This window comes from Larus michahellis, chromosome 5 (assembly GCF_964199755.1).
Source record: "Larus michahellis chromosome 5, bLarMic1.1, whole genome shotgun sequence".
In the NCBI taxonomy this organism is placed as follows: Eukaryota; Metazoa; Chordata; class Aves; order Charadriiformes; family Laridae; genus Larus; species Larus michahellis.
Genome location: NC_133900.1, coordinates 34,727,736 through 34,747,831, shown reverse-complemented (window position 1 = coordinate 34,747,831; position 20,096 = coordinate 34,727,736). Strand labels below are relative to the sequence as shown.

The 20,096-nt window shown below is 39.3% G+C and overlaps 1 protein-coding gene across 42 annotated transcripts in view; it reads left to right on the top strand.

Annotated features, from left to right (window-relative positions):
* Positions 1-20,096, top strand: part of PDLIM5 (PDZ and LIM domain 5) — a 153,195-nt gene that overhangs the window by 86,763 nt on the left and 46,336 nt on the right. For 10 of the 42 annotated variants that reach the window (XM_074589560.1, XM_074589555.1, XM_074589554.1 and 7 more), the window contains 6 exons: positions 9,748-9,790; positions 11,406-11,509; positions 16,182-16,199; positions 16,505-16,677; positions 18,252-18,288; positions 18,916-19,926. In XM_074589560.1, the coding sequence (XP_074445661.1) occupies positions 9,748-9,790; positions 11,406-11,509; positions 16,182-16,199; positions 16,505-16,677; positions 18,252-18,288; positions 18,916-19,009 (469 nt within the window). In that variant the 3' untranslated portion in view covers positions 19,010-19,926. Of the gene's footprint in view, positions 1-9,747; positions 9,791-11,111; positions 11,510-14,175; positions 14,193-16,181; positions 16,200-16,504; positions 16,678-18,251; positions 18,289-18,915; positions 19,927-20,096 lie in introns of those variants that run through there. The other 32 variants (XM_074589536.1, XM_074589535.1, XM_074589540.1 and 29 more) reach the window with 9 other exon arrangements.

Genomic DNA, 20,096 nt, shown 5'->3' with positions numbered 1-20,096 from the left:
TCTAAAGCACTGTTGGTTTACTTCCCAGAACCTGAAGTAGCCTTGGGATTTGGCAGTCGCTCGGCAGTCATGCGTGAGCAGTGGTGCTTCCTGCGCTCTGGGCCAAGTCTAGATAAATGGAAAAGCTTGCATTTTGGAAAGTTGAAACATTTCTTAGAATATTATTCTTCTTACCTGTGAATTTGAATAGCGTGTAAATATATATATATGGGAGTGAAACTTTTCTTCCCTTTTTCGGATAATGGGGGGAGTTTGTATTCGATATATTATCTGGATTGTATGACATGCTTAATGGCGTTTATTTCAAATCTTCTTTTGGAAATTGACTTAATCTTGCTCCTCTTGTCCCAGTGTTAAGAATGGGAAAAAAATAATTTTCACTGCGTTCCTTCTACTATGGTTTCCTTATGGCTCCAAATCTGGTACTGTACAGGCAGCCTCCCTGACCCAGTGACACCCAAGTCCATCCTACCTCAGTCCACTGTGTAATCTGTGTCATTTTTTCCTTCATAAACACTCATTATCTCATTGTTTGGGTGCCACAAATAATGTTACTTGTCTCTATTTACACTTTTGTTTATCAAACACAGAATATGCCCCACACCTGTTGCTTTCCTTTGAAAAGTACATCTCTCCAACATGCACAGTTTATGATGCTAACTTGCAGGCATTCTTTAATTATAAAAGGGTATGTGATGATCTGTCAAGGGACAGTTGTCTCTAAATGGATTAAAAGAAGCTTACATGGTTTTAAAATGGACTGTGCCCTTCATGTGCTGAAAATAGTTCAAGTTAGCTTGAACTGGCTAAATAGTGTGTTTAGTACCTACGAAGGTAACTGCTTAGTTTCTTGATTTCAGATAGTAACTTTTGCACCTCTGTGAATGTGGGATGTAAAGAATAGCAAAAAAAAAAAACCAAGGTAAATGTGTGAACTGACCAGTGTTGTTAGATAAACAGTTCCTAAGCATCATCCCACAGGAAAAAATGAGACACTGTTTAAATAAAACCTGTCCCCTGCCATGCAAGATCATCTCTCAGCTGTTCAGAATCAAAATTGCAGTGTCCTGACTCATCAATAGGGCACTTCCCACCTTCCTCTAGTAAAGAGTGGAATGAGAATAAATTAATGATTGGCTGTTTGGGAAATAAATGTCTTCCTTAAAGATAGTGGTAATATCATGGAAGTGTAACAGCATGGGAAAGATGGGATTTTTGGTAATGCTGGGAAAGATGGGATTTTTGGTAATGCTGGGAAAAGCGGGCAGGTTTTCAGGTATACAGAATTTTCTAGATGTCTGCAAGAAAGATAGATACAATTTGAGAGCCACCACTGCAAGTTTAACTAGATATAGATCTGTTACACCACCTAATAGAAAGGTAAGTGGTAACTGCGGAGTCAAGTGTCTATTAATAGCTGAATTCCCCAGCTGTGCTGTTTTGGGAACTTTTTTTCGCCCAGTTTTTGAAAAATTACTGCCTTTGAAAAATAGCAGGGTATTGTCAGTAGAAAGTCATGTCTGTGGCACAGAACCACAAAACCCCATGAGGTAATAAAAACACATTTTGTGCCTGTCAAATGTTGTTCACTTACTTTCGTCTTGCCTCATAGCCGAAGTAATGTTTGCAGCATTATGAAAAACCTCAACAGGTTTTGTGACTGTCAGATGTTTTGCATCTGTTTTGCATCAGTGATTAGTTGCCCACAAAAGCAGTTAATTGCTTCGTATGCTGTGAGCATGCTGTGAATGTTATCCCCTAAGTATTTTCAGCTGAGAAGGGTAAAAGCTACTTTTTCTAAAGCTAGACTGTGGGAAGGGAAACGTCTTTAGCTGGATCAGTTGGAGTCAGATGGGATTATTAATTTTTTTCTTCTTTCACAGTTGTTGCAAGTGACAGAAGAATTACAGCACTCTGTTTTTTATGCACCTTTACTTAATTAGAGTTTCCAGTATAATTGGTTCCTTGTCTACTTTATTGACTACAGGAATTAACAATTTGAGATCATTGCTGCTTTTCAGTCTTTCCTGCCTAGCTCTTGTGGTAAACAAAATAATCTCCAGCTACAACTCTTACTCTGGCAGTTGCTCTTTCACTTCCCTTTCCCTTAAAGGTGTGGTGAGAACTGTTGGCCAGGCTAACTTGAGGCCTTCTAGATGTAAGACTTATTTCAAATAAAAGTTTTTTGATATCTAAAGCTATGTTAGACAGGCGTGTCGAGACAGAAATAACTTTTCTCAACACGTTAGACCTGCAATGCATGCTGCTAAGCCAGTGACCTTAAATATATAAACATACAAACAATACACGGAAATGATAAAGGGCCACAAAGGTGAGGACCTGTAGTGGAGAAGTTAACTTCTGGCAAGTGCATGTTCATTAAATTGATCCTGTAATAATTCTGTAGTGTGGCTTACAGTGCTTCAACTCTGCTATCTGCAGCCACTACTACCTGTGGCGATGTCCCCTGTGGGGACAGGCTGGGGGAGCCCCTCTAAACACACTGGCTGCAATGAAGACTGGCTTCAGTGTGTCTGTGGTGGAAAGGCACAAGGTAGTCCTTGTGGCAGCTTGCCAGCCAGGCCCTGGGCTTGCGCACCTCGAGGGTGGATGCTTGTGTCTCACTGCTGGGGCAGGGTAGGAGGGAGGAAAGAGATGCCTGAGGGGCTGGATGGGAAAGAAAACTTGCTGGTTTGGTGGTGGGTTGTGCTCTGGAGTCAGACAAATGCTTTAATGGTATTCCTGACCTTAATTGGAAAGAATTAAAACCATAGTGTATCCTATTAAAAGCAACATAGTTCATCCCTGTTAATATATTTAGCCTCGCTTATCTTTATTGGTTCTGCCATGTCCCTGGCTTTCCTGGACCAGCCCCAGGCCCAGCGATTTTCCTGACAGCCACATGTTTACAGCAGGCTCTTTGCATGTCCATGCAGTTGAGATGATGTACAACTGCAAACAGCACAGATGGAAATTCAGAAATTGTAGTGTTATGTTGCTCATATTGTTCCCATATCATTGTAAGTCAATAAGAAGCAGGAGGTGCGTGAGGAAGCAGCTGGGATTTGGCCAAAGACACCAGGGCTTCTGGGGCCTGGGTGGGTGGCACCTCTTCCCATGCTGATGTGACCCAGTGAAGGACATGTCTCTTCTTTGTTATTGCCGCCTGACACCTTGGAAAAAGGTTTTTGTCTCAGTTGGTTAACTATACTTCCACTACATTTCTCAGTTTTTCTTGAAGCCGTGGATGGGTAAGCTGCTTCGTAGAGGAGCTTAGCTCCCATCATAAGTAAAATATAATACTCTAATGGCTCTCTAAATTGCCAAATTCTTCATTTGAGAGTAAAAATGTTGATATAAATGCTCATTCCTAACCATGCACTTAAGGGGAAAAAAATAAAAATCCCAAATAAGGATATGTTGGGGATTGGGGAGCTGTGTGTCATGAATTTCCAGCTAAAATAGATATGACTGCACTTTCAAGCTTATTTGGGCTGTGTTTTAGACAAAGGAGGTAATTTAAACGTTAGTCACCATATTGTGGGAAGCACTGGAAAAAATAATTTAGTGTTTAGTTTTGAATCTCCTAAATTATAACCTAGATTTGATGACAGACTGAAGTCAGCATGAAGTTGAGCTTTTTTTTTTTTTTTTTTTTGAGGGCTTTGGAGGACTGACTAGGTCTGCGAGTCATTTAAACCTACGCTTTTCATTAAGGGGGCTTTTTTTTAAAAGGGGGCTTGCTGTGTTAGAATTAGTATCTAATAAGCACTTCTAAAGAAATCAAATGTGTACGTTCCGCTTTATTAAAAGCACGGGTCTAATTGTTTTGTCTTATTTGCACTTAACAGTTATGTGGATACTGTTACTTGGCAAGGCAGCTTTAGGAAAGCTTAAAGAAAAGAAAAAAATCAGTTTATAACAAGGCATAACTGACAGAAATGACTACCATCACTGAGGGTGATGTGTAAGGAGGTCTTATATACAAGCCATTAGTTTTCCTATCGTTTGTGAGTAACCGAACAGTGGCAATGTGGGATTCCTGCCTACCGAACCCAGTCATTTAGACCTGCTGAGCTACCACTTGTATCTAGGACAGCCGTCAGTGATCTGCCATACAGGATCGCAAGGCACCGGCCATACTTGGTACTGGGGGTGCTTTACCTGTTTGGGCTCTGACCAGGGAGTCATGGGCAGGTACGGGCAGATGTACCCCCTAGTCCAGTGACGGTCATACACATGGGCTCTCCAGGTTTCTAAATTTGCCTTTACGGGAGTGAGAAGTGTGTTTTTAAAAGTCCCTGGCAGTCAAAAGGTAAGTGAGATAAATTCCACAAGATTTTTTTTCTTAGCTTTCTGTTTGGTTTTTGGTTTTGCTTTAATAGAATAAAATATTATCTGCCTGCACTTAAACTCTCTTTACAAATGCATTCGGTAGGGTTGCCACAGACCACAGGAATGAGACTATGACCAGTGGTTGCCTTTGGGAGGTCTTGAAAACAACTAATTCTATGTGGGTAGGAATACCAAAGCAGAGGGCAGCTTGTTTCTCTCCTAAAATGTCAGCACTGTTTATTTTAACACAAAATTATGAAATCCCAAACCTTATTTAAATTTAAGAGGGGGGACCTATGTTTTATTTGGCCAACTCAAATAGCCAGTAAAGCAAGAACATAATTTTTCTTGCTTTTACCTGACCTAGTGTTTAATTGTAATTAACATTTTCATATTTGTCATGATTTGATATGTTCGACTAAATAAAACCTAACAAACTAAACTAGTCCAAAGAGAACTTTTAGTCTTAAGAAATAAAATGTTGTTGACAGCCAGCTGTTCGTATGTTAGCAAGCACCATGACCAGAGTATAGATTTGAAAACATTACTGTATTTATTAAGGAGACAAAAAAGTAATCTCCTTTTTTCAGTGACTGCGTCAGATTCTAGTTCTCATTGAGTAGTACTTAGTGATAATTTTGCTACCTCTGCTTTGCCGTGCATTGGGATGTGTGCAAGTTTGCAGTCTCGAGGCCGCATGTCCTTGTGACAGCAAGATTGCTGAAGCACTGAGTTACCGGCTGGTGTTGCCCAGGGCAGTGTGTATGTTTCTACAAAACTGTGGGAAATGTAGTTATATATGTAAGGCAAGCATTTCTGATGGTGTAGAAGTTGCAACAACAAGCAAGCTTAAGAATGTTTTTGCTTTTCTATTGTTGTGAGCCAGAGCAAGGTTGGTAAGAAATGAATTATGGCTGTGACAGAGAAAGGGCTTGGGTCTAAGCAAAAAAGAAATGTATTTGGATTGCTCCTTTTTTTCTGTGCTTTAAATTACATCTGCATTTGTTTTCTTTCTGATAACCCCTAGTGAAAGTCATGGCTTATTATATATATTAAAGGTTTTCTGCTTGTCATCTTTTTTCATGAGTTGGCTAATTTATGAAAAGCAAATGCATTTAGCTTTCTGCCCTGTCAGCTGACTGCTCTCTAGAAATAAAATGAAGCAAATTAGCAACTGCAGACTACAATGGCAAAACCGCTAAAACATCAGGTTTTCGGAAGGAAGATCTGACCAGTGGCTTTTCAGGGATGTAATATCTGCTGCCAAAACTGTATCCTGATTGATGAGCTAGGAAAAAGGAGTTAGTTTTGAAAATGAGAGGGGTAGGAAAAATTCCTTCCTTTCTTCCTTCCTCCTCTTAGAAAGGTTCAGTTTAGAACAACAAATACAGTTTTGTGGAAAGTCTTCCAGCCTTGACTTTATTTTAGCAATGAAGGTTTTGCAGCCTCTTCTTGTTGTATCTCATGCTAGAGTTTATGAGCAATCCTTTCAGTTACAGAGATATAAGAACACCAAATGCAATACCTATGTTAAAACTGGTATTGTGTGCTCCCCTTATTTACAGAGGCGCCCATAATCACAGTTACCTTCTTGCGATCTTTCCATTGAATTCGGCACCGGCTTTTTAAGTTATGAATATAATATAGTGCATTTACTAAGAAGCAGAAGGACTGGAGATGGTGGGACTTTAAATGGAGTTCAGAGGAGAGACAAACGTGAAATGTCTTTTGCATTTTAGGTTCAATGAAGCTTTAGGGATTTATTGGCTGAGGGTATGGGCTTCTGTTGTGTGGTTATACACACAGGACAGCTGAGACTTGTCCAAAAACATCCTGCTTTGCATTGAATTTACTTCCATAATGCTAATTGAGATTACAGTGTTTTTGTTGATGATTGGCTTTTGGAGATGATGTATCAAATTGTACTCATTGCAGAAGCATGAAATACTGTAGCTTTATCTTTAATAATGGGTTTTTCCAGTTATTGGCAATTATAGAGGGGCTCTGTTGAATTGCTTGTGTCTTTTTTTTTTTTAATGGGTGAAATACTTGGAAAGGGAATGAATAAAAGGAGAATTTGAAGAATGAATAGTTTTTTCTGGGCATGTTGCTCACAACGAAGAGCAGACTAATTCATTTTCCTAATAAGGCTGCACTGGAAGTTGGAATGTTTTGAATTGCATTAAATGTCATGAAAGTATTCATTGGAGAGGAACGGCTTGTGGTATGTTTAGAGAGCAAATTTGATCATGTTTGGTCGAAATGAACTGTTTACACAGTCTAAATATAGCGCACTTTTTTTTTCCTGAAAGATTAAACAACTTTGATGTAGAAATCTGTGCAAAAACTTTGTGCGCTTTCATTTTCAGTATTAGGCTGTCAGTAAGTGATGGCTGCTGCCCCTATTTTTTGTTGTCTATAATAATTCATATGAAGCTTGAAACTGTAACTGTTTGCCAAGGTCTTTTGTGTGTATTGTTTATAATAAGCGTTTATACCGAGCTTTTATGTCTCTGTATGCTATTGAAAATATTGCATAAACTAATATACCGAACTACTAGTTTTAAATCATTCAGAAAATATCCTGCTTCAAGCCATCCTGCTTTTCTAGTAAGTAGCAACAGGGCAAGTGTGTCATCTCATTTTGAAAGCCTTTATCATCAGTTATTCATACATTCAACATGACCAAACCAGCATGAAATCCTAATATGTTTAATTGCTAGGTGACAAGCGAAGTGCTAACAGCTAAGAAAATGTACAAGATTCTGCAGTTTAGGGGTTTTTTTTGTTGTGGTTTTTTTTTTTTTTTTTTTTTTGCTATGCAATTTGGTGGTATCTATCAAAATCTTAAGGGAAATTGCCCTGAAGGAAGTATTTTCTTAAATGTGTGTGTTGGATGTGTTTTGCTTTTCAGCTTGAAGGGTGCATTTCCTTTTGTACTGTCTTGTCTAACCACCATGCATTTTTCACATTCAGATCTTGGTGGCTCAGTTTGCTGGGTGAGCATTTTCTTTATACGATACAGGATAAATCACCGATTTTTAGCTTGATTATGGTCTGTAGTCAACAAGGCCAAGTTAAACTGTTTGAAGTATGTCTGGGACACACAAATTTATGTCCTTGTTTCAAGTATGTTTGGGTGAAATAAAGTAATGTTATGCTGTCTGACTCCAATATTAAAAGAGCATTGGGAACATTTCAGTTATCAAGCCTTTTTTTCACCCTTTTTTCTTTTCCTTCCTTTTCTGTGATATTTTTGAAGATGAGTTTTGAGGAGTATGTCATCCAATCATCTGGAAATAGTGGTTTGGAATAATTTTTTCTCAGTACTATATTGAATGCAGAGCAAGCTCATCCATTGCAAACTCAAATTTGATTATTTTGTAAAAACAAACAAGCAAAAAATGAAGTATATTCCTTTTATGAGAATGAAATGTCAAGATCCAGCATTAGCAAAGAGGTTTTTTTCTCAAGCATGAAATATGGTAGTTGAATAACGAATGTCGTTGTACTTCTTAGTGCTAGCTCAGCTTAACAAATAAACAAAACATTACAAGTTGTTTTATTTAAAAAATGTATCCCTAAGATATGGAGCAAGATGCATGCTTCCTTCTAACTCTGGTCTTAAAAAAGAAAGGCTTCCATATATATTGGCATTTTTTTTTCCTTCTTGTTGCTTTTGTTGCTGCAAATTGACAACTCTGCAATTAGGAGTGATTAATGATGCACCCCGGCGCTTTGGAGGGCTGGAGGTCAGTCTTCTCATAGGCTGCACACTCTGTGGGAAAGGGGAAAATGGACCTGTTCCTCAGAGCGGACAAAACCCCCTCTCTGTTGAGAATTACTGTTGATGTGGACATAATGCGATGCACAAACGGTGAAGGCAAAGTGCAGAAGATGATCTTTTCATACAATGTTTGTATTTGTGCTTGTTTGGGGTTTTTTTCCCCTTTTTTTCCTCTGCCAACATAGCATGTGGATTATAGCATCTCCCTTTTTGTAAGTTAGTTACTGAACCTGCAGCAGGATTGCTGTTGCTGGAATCTGATGAGCACTGAGGGCCAATTGGCTTTGGGGGAAGGAGTAAACATTTTGAATGTAATTAATAAAAAGAAAAAAGGGATGGGGGAAATAAAAAGGCGGGGCGGGGGGGGGGAGGAAGATAAAAAAGGACTTGTTAAATGGACCAAGTGTGCCTAATTCAAATCTATCTCTTCATGTTTTCCTAGTAAAAATAGAAAAGATGGTTTATACAATAGAGGTGTTTTAAATTGTAGCCTCCGTTAGTTGATCTCCAGTTAGACAAACCTCTTTGCCTCCAGGCAAATTATCTTTTGGAAATTAGAATCCAGCTTCCGTTCTTCAAAACCAAATTTAGGTGATTTGTCAGAAATCGGGGTTGTGTGAGTTCAGGCAGGATAACGATTGCTGGTTCTTGGAACATTAAGGTGTCATCTTTTCCTAAGCAGCTACCAAATATGGCCAGAAATGTTTTGAAATGTGGCAGGAAGACACTTTTCTACCGAAACAGCATGAAAAGACTCAAGCGTATCAGCAGCAATGTCTGCAGACAAAAGTTAGTGTGTCAGATTTTTTGATGGGTGTTTTTGTTTGTGGTTTGTTTTTTTGTTTTTTTTTTTTTTTTAGTTTTGTGGGTGTTTGTATGTTTGCATATAAGTATATGCAAATTCAAAAAAAAACAATCAAGCAAGATGCCTTTACCTGTAACGTGTTGTCAGTTCACTTTAGGTATAACAAAATCTGTCAATTCTTTATCTTCTTCATCCTTTCCATTGTGATACTTCCTTTCCATCCCACCACCCCATTGTAGTTTCAATGCACCCATTGTTTGGAAGAATTTTTTTTGCCATCTACTGTGGAGTTCAAGTGACATTAACCTTATCTTTGAAGACCAAAGACTGTGCAAAAAGTTTCTGTATTATTTAACTTAAGTCCTTCAGAAGGATTTTTGTTGTTGTTGTTCTACAAGGAAGCTTTCTGTTTTAAGCCTGAATAAAGGCTGCACACCGTTTAAAATGCGATTCGTCTGACCAGAGCTTCTGAGTTATGTGACAGTTTCTTATGAAAGGATGGAAAATAATAAGCAAATTGGAGCTAAAGTCTCCTAACTGCTGATATGGTATATGAATTCACAAATGAAATAGTACTTGATGATAGATGCTAAAGTTCCTAATGCCGTATCTGGATAAATTCATCCAGCTTGTTTTTGCCTTTTCCTTGTATTAACAACAATGTTGTAGGTTTAACTTGAATGCTTCTTGTTTCCTTTAGAGGAAACAAAATAAAATATTTTATATATCTGTGGGTGGACCTGGTGAGTTGGAAGAGGGAAATGCTTAAACATTAAAGAACTTGGTTTTTATGACTATGTGTATGTTTTTCTTCTTCCAGAGTGGCTTCTGTACAAAAACCTGATCTTATTCATGTACCAAAGGTATGTTCATCATCGCAACCAAGAAACGTAGCATGTGATACTAATTGTTACCCATCTGTCAAACCCTGTTATTGATAAGCACTGTCATTCAAACTCTCCTTTCAATATAACATGCTTGGTTTCCATGTTTTACATTAAGAGTATTGCAGCGTTTGAATCTTTGAGTGATTTTATTTTTTCCCCTAAAAAAGAATTGAGAGACTTGGCAAATGATTATCCGCCAAAAAAAAAAAAAAAAAAAAAAAAATGTTATCTTCCAACTCAAATTTTTTTAGAAAGATATTGATGAAGTTTTTCCTGTTCCCTAAGAAAGAAACAGTAGTAGGGTTTTTGGTGGTGGGGTTGGTTGTTTGGGTTTTTTTAATGGGCACTGAGATCTTCCTTTGTATTTAGAAGCAGCTTATCTAAATATTAGAAGCTTATCTAAATACAGAGAACAATTCCCCTCACTTTCCTTAGAGCCCTGGGGAATTATTTGTTCTCGAGTTCTTCTAATGTTGTGTTCTCAAGCAATAGTTTCAAACCCCCCTTTTTGATAAGAAGGCTGTTTGCAATCCTGAAAATGCTTACAAATGGCCTTTACTTGAAAATCCTCTCCAGTGGACATAAATAATTTGTAGCATATTACTGTTGTGCTGGCCATGATTTGAAAGGCCACAGTTTGAGAACCACTCTGTTAAAACATAGCTTCTGGGGGAGGCGGGGGGAAGGGTTTTTTGGGTGTTTTGATCTGACAAGGCTATATGAAGATATTGGGACACATTGATGGAGTGCAACTGGAAAAACTCACTGAGTCCCAAAGCACAGGCCTCTGATAAATGAGCTCCAGGGCTCTGGCTCTGCTCTTAAGGGCCGTATCAACAGATCAATATATACAGTGTGTGTGTGCACATGCCGTTTGTGTATGGGGAATGTGCATATCTCAAATTGGGTTTGAGAGGTGGAATGTGGATTTTTATAAAAAGCACTGATTTTTTCCACATGAGTTATCCCGTGGGTTTTGCAATAGAGTGGTTCTTCAGTTTGTCTTGAATTTGATTTGTGGGGTGTCTTTTTTGGATATGATGAGAGGAGTTAGCATCGTGGGATTTAATATGGATTGTGCATGCTTGGATCATTCCCTTTCTTTTCCTAAAATGCATGACTTGTTTTTTTCCCCATACATTTAATGGCTGCAGTCTCAGTAAAGCTTGCATCTGCGCTTCTTGATTTCACGCTAGGTGGATTATCTCCCCTGAGAGCAGTGGAAATACCTGCTGAGGAATGTGCATGCGTTTGGTGTGGTTTTGTGTGTTTCTTTTTTGTTTTTCATCTCGCTTAGGGAGAACCTACAGAAGTAGTTAAGCCTGTGCCCATTGCCTCTGCTGTTGCACCCAAAGTCACTGCCACGGCGAGTGTGGCTTACAATAAGACACCGAGGCCGTTTGGAGCCGTAACCACCTCCAAAGTCACCTCCATCCCATCACCGTCCTCCGCCTTCACCCCGGCTCAGGTGGCGGCTGCCGCCCCGGCCCCGTTTGCTGCTCCCGGACTGCATGTTAATGCCAAACCTAACGCTGAGCAGCGGTCACCCGTGCCGAGCGCTGCTAAACCTGCAGTTAATGTCCCACGGCAGCCCGCCGCCCACAATGCCGCCCCGAGCGACGGCGCCCAGGATGTAGCTGAGGGGCCGCGACGAGGATTCAGAGAAAACCAGGGGGAGAGTAAACAGCAAAATGGGTAGGTGGGATTTTTTTTTGCTGTGAGGGTCTTTCCTCACAGGAAAAAAGCTGGGCTTGTTTAAGGGCTAATTAAAACACAGCATGGAGGAGTTGTTTAATCCTCAGAAGGGAATCTCTGAGGAAGGACTCGCATCTTTAAAGGGATGCTTTGAAGGGCCAAGCCAGACTTCCGGTGATGATTTTTCTTGGGAATGACATATCAGTTTAGAGAGTGTCACGGCTAAATTGAATTGGGACCATGAATACAACCCTTTACACGAAGGGTTGTATCACAATGTGTTCTGGACCTTACAACAAGCCCGGTATTAATTTCGATGTCCGTGTCTCACTGTGTATTTTGACTCCCGATAAAGTGACTGAAAGCAGCAGGCACTCAAAAATGCAGAGTGATCTGTCAAGAAGGGTTGGCGGGTGCTGCGATGGCCGGGAGCGAGATGCTCTGAAAGACCAACTGTAGCCCTGGCAGGACCAGTGAAAAAAGGTCCCTGAAGGGAGGCAAAGGGACAGATTTCACATTACTACTCTGCCCAACACATAAGAAACTTTAAGATGCGTTCAAGAAAGCTGGCAAGGTTGTGCAGATTTTTTGCAGCGTTATAGTGTAAATACCTCAACTTTAAATGTTACCTTTACCCTAAAAAAGCAACACAGATTTAAAATTTGAATCATTTTTATATTCAAATAATCGTTTATGTTAATGTGGATGTTGGACACCCAAGATTTAAGGTCTGTAAGGCTACATAAAAGGCTTATGCTATATCTGGTGTAGCATCTAGACTAGTAAACAACAGATTAGTAAATTAAACTGAGCCCAGCAGCAATCCTGGGCACCCGGGCCTGCACTGCTGCCCTGTTTCAGGGGCACGCTTTTGGCTGGGGCTGCCTTGGGCTATCCCAGAAATTCCTGGGCAGGGCTCGGGACCTGCAGCGCCCCAGGGACCGGTTCCCAGGGGCTGCTGTGCCGGGGGGAGAGGAGGAGGCTGGCTGCGAGTGGTCCCATGCCAGTTGGCCTCTGTGCCCGGCTGCACTGTCTGGCAGATTGAATTAAGTAATAAAAAGGTCAGGAGAAGGAACTGTAGGTTTCTCTTCAATATTAAGAACCTAAAACCTGTGCTTAAAACCTAAAAGCTGTGGTTACAGCTTTTTCTCATCCCTCAAAGGAACGGGGCTGGAGGACTAGACCCTAGTGCGTCTCTCCTCTGATATTCTTTCAGTATATAAGGTATATGAAGAACCCCACAGAAAGATAAACATCCACGTCAACTAAAATACAGAATAAATTGCAGTTTTGGTTGAGCTTCTCATGGGGGGAAAAAAAATTCTTTAAGTACCTATTCCGTATATATTGCAGTACGAATATTTTCCATATGTGGACTCATATAATGTAGTCCATATGCATTTTATATCACACCGTTGTCGCGGTAACTTCCAGCCCTTTCTTAAACAGCTGATGGCAGAAGTCCACGCTGCATAGAAGTGGCATGAAATAGGGAGATCCCAAGGACTCGCTCAAAGCTGGTAGACTTGTTGAATATGCTTTGGCAAGCCATCTCTTATCTTTCCAGGAATGCTGTTTTAGCAAATAGCAGCGTAAGGAGTATTCAAAAGCTGCAATTAGTACTGAAAAAGAGAAACAATACCATCAAAATTAAGTCTCCTGGAAGGAAGTGCTGCAGGCGTAGAGTAGGTACGTGGTAATCAAGGGAGGATGACTGGCTGAGAGCTGTTACGTGCCCTACCTTACGGATAGGGGATGAATAATACCGACTGAAGAGTATCACAGCTGACAAGTGAAGAAATCCCTGTCTTGCTGCCAGCCTTGCAGATCTAGTTTGGAAAAGCTTGAAAACGTTTAGAGCTGTAAAAACCTACTTTGTTTTGCCATCTTTCTTACAATAGTGCGTTTGGGCTGTCTTAACTCTCTTGTGGTCACAAGGCAGAAAATAAAAACAAGCAAACAAAACCCCCTAAAGTGATTATACTGGTCTGCTGCTACACTACTTACTTAGTTCTACTTAGAAGAATTACATTTCTACAACGATGCTCAGCTATCTCCCCATTTAAAATGGAATCAATAACATTTATGAAATATCAGAAACATTGACATTTGGAATCATTGATCAGTCTGAAATAAATTCCATTTTGCTTCTGTGTTTTGTATTATTCATTTTCTCCAAAAAGAAAAAAAGGCAACTTGTATCTTGTTCATAGATAACATTGCTGAGCAAATGCAGTTCTTCAGACATGCACCTTGTACTCAGAATTTCCTCCCTTCCTCCTGGCTCCCCTCAAATCACATTCAGGATATAAACTATTTGCCTTCACTTCAGGATGAGGAAGGAAGTTTTGTTTCACTTGTTTAGTCCTGGCTTAGAAAGGAAGCAATTTGCCATCACTAGACTGGGTGCAATTACACTTCTATCAAGACCTTCTTGCCAACTCTTGCATGAAAATGTGCCTGCTGCTTAAAACAGGTAAGATATCCACAGGCTTTACTCAGTTTAAGCTCAACTGGGCTAAATTTTTCCCTCATAGGTTCTCTTGATGGTTGTAAGTTTGACTTACATATATATGGCTTTACCAGAACTTGGATCTGGAAACTCCTGTAATATTTCAAGAAGCAAAGAATGTATTAACACATCAAATACTTTTTTTCCCTTGCAGATAACAACAGTGACAAAGTTAGTATCAACAGCACTGGAGCTGAATTATGGTCGATTTTCCTGTTGGAATAACCAGCATGTATTCTTGTTTTGCAAAATTATAGCTCTTACAGAGTTTTATATTTAAATTTTGCAAAACAGCTTCAGCTTTTCTTAGTAACTTCTTAGTGTAGTAAATGGTTTTGTCTGCATTGGACATGATGTGATCTTGCTTTTCATTGTGTCACTTTTTGCAGCTTTTTTTTATTCCATAAAACTTCTGTGTGGTGTTGGTGTGTATTGATAAATTCTTGGTGCACCTATGGCTTACTGGTGTTGGTAAAACAACTAGTAAATGGTGAAATACAGCTTAAAAGTAAAAACGGTTTGAGGACTATGGAATGAGGAGCCAGATACTGAATTTAAACAACAACAAAAAAGACTAACATCCGTATACTGTGATTTGTACATATTAGGGATGATAAATACGATTGAGGCTTTATTGGCTTGTCTTTTTCTCCCCTTGCCTCAAGGCGGAGTTAATGGAGAGCCTGTCTCATTGCCTTTTCCTTTGTCTCTGGCACCACCTTGTTGCCTCAATGGGTCATTACTGGTAGATTCTTAAGGCTTAAAAAAGGGAGCAGTAGGATCCACAAGAGAAGTCAGCAGGGTATTTTGTTAATAATACCGCTTTCAACGAATGCAAAAGACTACTTATTTCACTGTGGTAGTTGCTAGAATGCAGTCAACTGCATGTAAATAATTACATTTCCATGTAGTTCCACACCTTTAATTACCACTTTAATTTTCAGATTTTATTTTTGCTATTAACTGCTATGCTTTACTTCATTTTTCTCTATACTTCTTGTACTCCATTCTGGAAATACCACTGTCTTTATTTCTGTACCTCTCCCTCTTTTAGTAAGTTTGATATGCGATACATGTACTTCACTAATACTGTGTGTCAGTAAATTCAAACTTTCAATATAATTTTGAACGATACCTTTCACACCATTCTTTCAGGTATTAAGTATTCTTTTAAGCTTAAGTATTTACTAATGTATTCTGTTGAATGGGCCTAATTCTTACTTGTTGACAACTAATAATTTACATCATTCCCATTCATATTTTCCACCTTTCTTCACCAGAAATACTTTGGACATTAAAAGTACAGTGGGCGAGTAGTTGGGTTTTTTTTTTTTGTTTTGTTTTGTTTTTTTAGTTTTTTCATTAGAATATGTCTTAGGAGCTAGTTTTGCACAGTTAATATCGTGTAAATGATGTAAAAATAAATGTACATTTAAAAGGTCTAAAAGATTAATGCTTTGGGATAACAAATGTAGAATTTAGGAGTAACATATGTAGTATGAGTCTTCTGTTCCCCTTTCCTAAACTGATCAGTGCCATTACATGTTCTTTACATCAGTTACTGAAAGCAAAGCTTTAAAATCCTGCATTCTCGCAAGCCTGCAGGGATTGATAATAGCATGTAGGTTACTGTGGGGAAAATTTCCCAATGGAAAGATCATCCCACTTTTTTGACTTTCAGAGCCAGTAGCAGGCATCAGTATCTCCACATCATGCTCCAGAACATCGCTACCTACGCTTTCAAACGGCCTGGTTCTGATCCAGGCTTTGCCAGGCTCAAAAGGCTTGGCATGTACTGGGTGGCCCTTGTACACAGCTAGTGCTTTGCCTCTTGTGAACCAAGGGGAGAATTTGTCAGACAATTCTACTTGTCCGAACTAAGTAGACTACCCTGCTTTACCAAAACAAATTCCTCTCTCATCCCTGTAAGGAAATCGCTGTGAGTTTAATTTAAGTATGGGAGTTCTGTGCTGCCGTTTTGGTAAGTAGACAGAGAATATCAGTCTATTAGTTGGATTTCAGTCCCCACAAAACTAATTCAATAGAATAATTAGCTGCACTTCTGTTTCAACTTTCTGACTTTATTTCTTTTCTTTTTTTCCCATTTCCTGTTTGTGCTGGGAAAACTTCCTCTTGCTGTCTTACTCTGTCACCTCCAAGGAAAAACCCACCTAAACGGTAAAGGTTTAAACGTGTAAATGTCTTGATAATACTGTCTCTTACTCTTTCAAATGTTCCAGCTGTGAAACAAGGAAAAACGTTTTAGTCGGGTTAGAGTAATTATAAAGCTGTATTTGGTTCAGAGAAATGAATCTGTGTTCAGGTGTGCTCATAGTGCTCACTGTTGCACATCTGCGTCCAAACGCAGAAGGTGCCTTTAAACACTGTGAAAAGTCACAGTCCTGCCCATGTCTTCGTAGCTACCCAAACCAAGGTGGTCTTCAAAGCTTCTCACTCTCTGCTCTCTCCTCTCCTTGACACAGCCCCCCGCGGAAGCACATCGTGGATACCTATACGGAGTTTTACCACACACCCACCCACAGCGATGCCAGCAAGAAGCGACTGATTGAAGACACCGAAGACTGGCATCCCCGGACAGGCACCACCCAGTCCCGCTCGTTCCGCATCCTTGCTCAAATCACCGGCACTGATCATAGTGAGTAGCTTGGTGTAAACAAAATAAAAGTAATGGCCTTAGACAGACAGATGTTTTTGAAAGCTGGGGGCAGGGGGGAATAGTAAAAGGATTCAGTCACATCTCTTGCATTTTCCCTCTTGGATAAGAAGTCCAGTAGGCAGAATTTTGGTGAGTTTTTTAAAAGAAAAAAATTTGAGAAGACTATAGGAAAATATTTTTGTAAAATTCCTGCAATTGCGAAGTAGCTCAGGATACATTCATTACTGGACATTATTCCTGACTGAGTTGAATATTAATACATTCTAGATAAACCTTTAAATTTCCATTTCTACTCCCAAAGACGGTGGCATATATGTATTTCTTGTTTCTTTCCCCTTTTGTATCACCAAAATGGCAATGTTCATGTTCAAATTTAACAGTCCAGAAAAATTGAGGTGTTTTCAGGCACATAGAAAATCTTTGACAGGCATACAAAGTTATGTGATCTGCAATGATTTAACCAATCAGAAGCATAAATCCACAGGTCCTCAGTTTATTGCCAGATCATGCTTCCATCCTCTGCTCAAGCTATATACATGTGTTTACGTGTACTGTGGACTGGAAGAGATGATGCAGAGAAAGTCATTCCCAGTCATATAATTTTATGATAAAACTTCAATTTCATATCATGCTGTCAGTTACAATTCATTGGCTGAGATCTGTAATGTTGTGTAAAAGCTGTTAGAAGCGCCATTGTGAGATTTGAGCTCAGTCATGTTCTGACTGAGGCAGCTAATGTAGAGCTGTTTCATTTTTCTGTTTTTCACAGCTAGGGCTACAATAAAGAAGGCAGTGAGGATAATCTGACCCCCTCCCTGGGGGCAGATTTGATTAAATCAGCTATCAGTTTTCTGGCAGAATTATTCTAGAAGCCAATGATGACATCTACCCAAATAAGGATTATTGTCCATGTGTGATAAATACTCTGAACTTGGACAGTTACCTGGTTGTTTTGTGGTCCTACGTTGCTGTAGTCTGTTAATGGATCATTGCCTATCTTTGGATTCTCTTAATTAATCCTTGTAAGGGCAGAATATGAGACCTGAACATCAAATAACACATCATCTAGTACTGATGAATTAATGATATTGACAAATACTGTAAGAAAGTGACTGCAACTGGATTTGCCAAACTTAAAATCAGGGCTGGGAATTTACATTATCCCATGTGCAGCCCTCTAGCCACCTCAATGGGTCAGAGCCTGGCTGCAAACAGATGCTTGGATTATCACCTGATACAGACCCACTGGATGTTCGTCCAAAAGAAATGCCTCCCAACTTCCATTCATCTTCCCCGTCTCAACTCACCTTTCTCAATGACAACGTGGAGGGTGGGCCAAGGGAAAGGGCAGAGCCTTTCAGCAATCTGGCTGGCAAAGGGGCTCTTGAAGTTTATAGACATATCTCATTTCCATTGGGATGTATTTAGAATCGAGGACTCCTAACGAGCCTTGTTGTAATTTCCTGCTGTGGTGAATACATTGGCACAGGGGAGAATCTCAGTGTATGGTGGTACAGTGCCTTTGAAAATAAAAATTTTCTGGTTTCTTGCAGTGAAAGAACCAGAACATGAACCTGCAAAGAAGACTAAGTGAGTTGATGTTTTACCTTTTTATTACTTTAATAGTCTGCATGTCTTAACTGACAGTGTTTGGTGCGTTCGTGTGATATCTGGGTGTTTTTAAAATGTTGCTTCTTTTTTGGCCTTCTACTTCAGCATGTAAAAATCAAGATCTTTTTCTGCATAGACCAACCTTTCTAAATCTGTTGGTGCAGTCTAGTATTAATGTTTGTGCGGGAGTTTGAGATTTTCCGTAAACTTGGACTGATTTGGTTTTCTGTACGAGGTCAGCTTGTCGAAGTGTTTTCCTAAATCTAACCAGGCATTTTTGATTTGCGAGTGTGGATCAGATTACAAGGCATATCTGGAAAGTATTACTGTTCTGGACTGCGAATGAGGGTCACCCATCTCCTTGCTTTGGGATAAGCGTTGCTTGAAATGAGGACCAACCAGTGGCTAAATCTAATGGTTCCTGCAGTCGGTAGGAGTTTTTCTGCTGATTTTGTCTAACACTGGCTCCAAGTTTTTGACAGAGAGGAAGGCAACGGGCAGATAGGAATAGTGCATGGAGATTGCATGCTCGCTTGTGAAACTGCTTAAGACAAACTTTCTTTCTTTCTTTCTTTCTTATTTTTCTTCTATCACTTCTTTCCACAGGGAAAAGGTTCCTATCCACGTCTTTAGCCCCAAATATACAAAATTACGTGACTGGCACCATGAAGTCTCAGCACGTGTTCTTAATGTCCAGTGATTTTACCCAAGTTGCAAAAGCAAAATACAAACACTTCCTTCCTTTCTTCTTTTCCATCTGCTTTGGGAAAAAAAAAAAAAAAAAGGAGAAAGAAAACATTTCACTGGCCTTACTGCAAGAGAGATTCTAGCCTTTTCTATACTTTTCTAACACTTTCCTACTGATGTATAAAAAATGAGATGAAAATGTTTTTGTGCTAATCACTAGTTGACAAAAAAAATACATATTTAAAACAGAACAACTTGGGTGACGGAATCTCCCATCATGGGGGAGGAGATGGCTGTTGCAGTTCTTTTTTTGCCTTAAAGGAGTCATTTGCATCGCTGAGTTTGAGTTACTATAGGTTCTTAGAAAGCAGAAAATTATGAACAAAAGAATAAGAAATTGTATTACTTTGATTTTGGGGCTGGGGGAAGAAGATGAAGAGGGACTGTATACACTTATTTCAAACTATCGTACTTACCAGGATAATTATCTTGGATTTCACTAGACTTCCAGCAGGTGAATTTTAGAGTGGTTGTAAATGTTTTACAAAGTAGAACAAGAAGACAGACTGCTTTTGAGCAAAGAAAAAAAAAATTAAAAAAATTTCCGATGTTGTGAATCGAAGTGCAAGCTCAATATAAAGGTTCTGCTGCTTAAACTAGTCATATGTTCATATTGTGAAAAACTTAGAAAAAATGGAGCAGAATGTTGCTGTGTATCTGTAAGAGCTTCAACGCATCCTCTAACCAGAACAAGATAAGACAGTAGTATTTATTTATTACAGAGTGAAGCTCATAGGCTTTCTTGTGTTTATAAAAGCTTCATGGCCCTATGGTTCTCCTGTAAAATAATGTATTATAGTAGCTACACATTCATTAATTTATGCTTTCTGAAGCTTGAAGAGTATTTTAATAAAAGTTGCTTTTATCTTAGCTCTGTCTGTTTTTCTTTTGAGTCTCTCTGACTCCTTGAATAGTCTTCTCATGCACCGAGCTGTAATTTCATTGCACCTTCACAGATGATAGTAAAAGAAACAATTAAATCCCTGATGCATAGTAGAAACAATCTGAATTGTACAACACTATCACAGTAACAGAGTTCC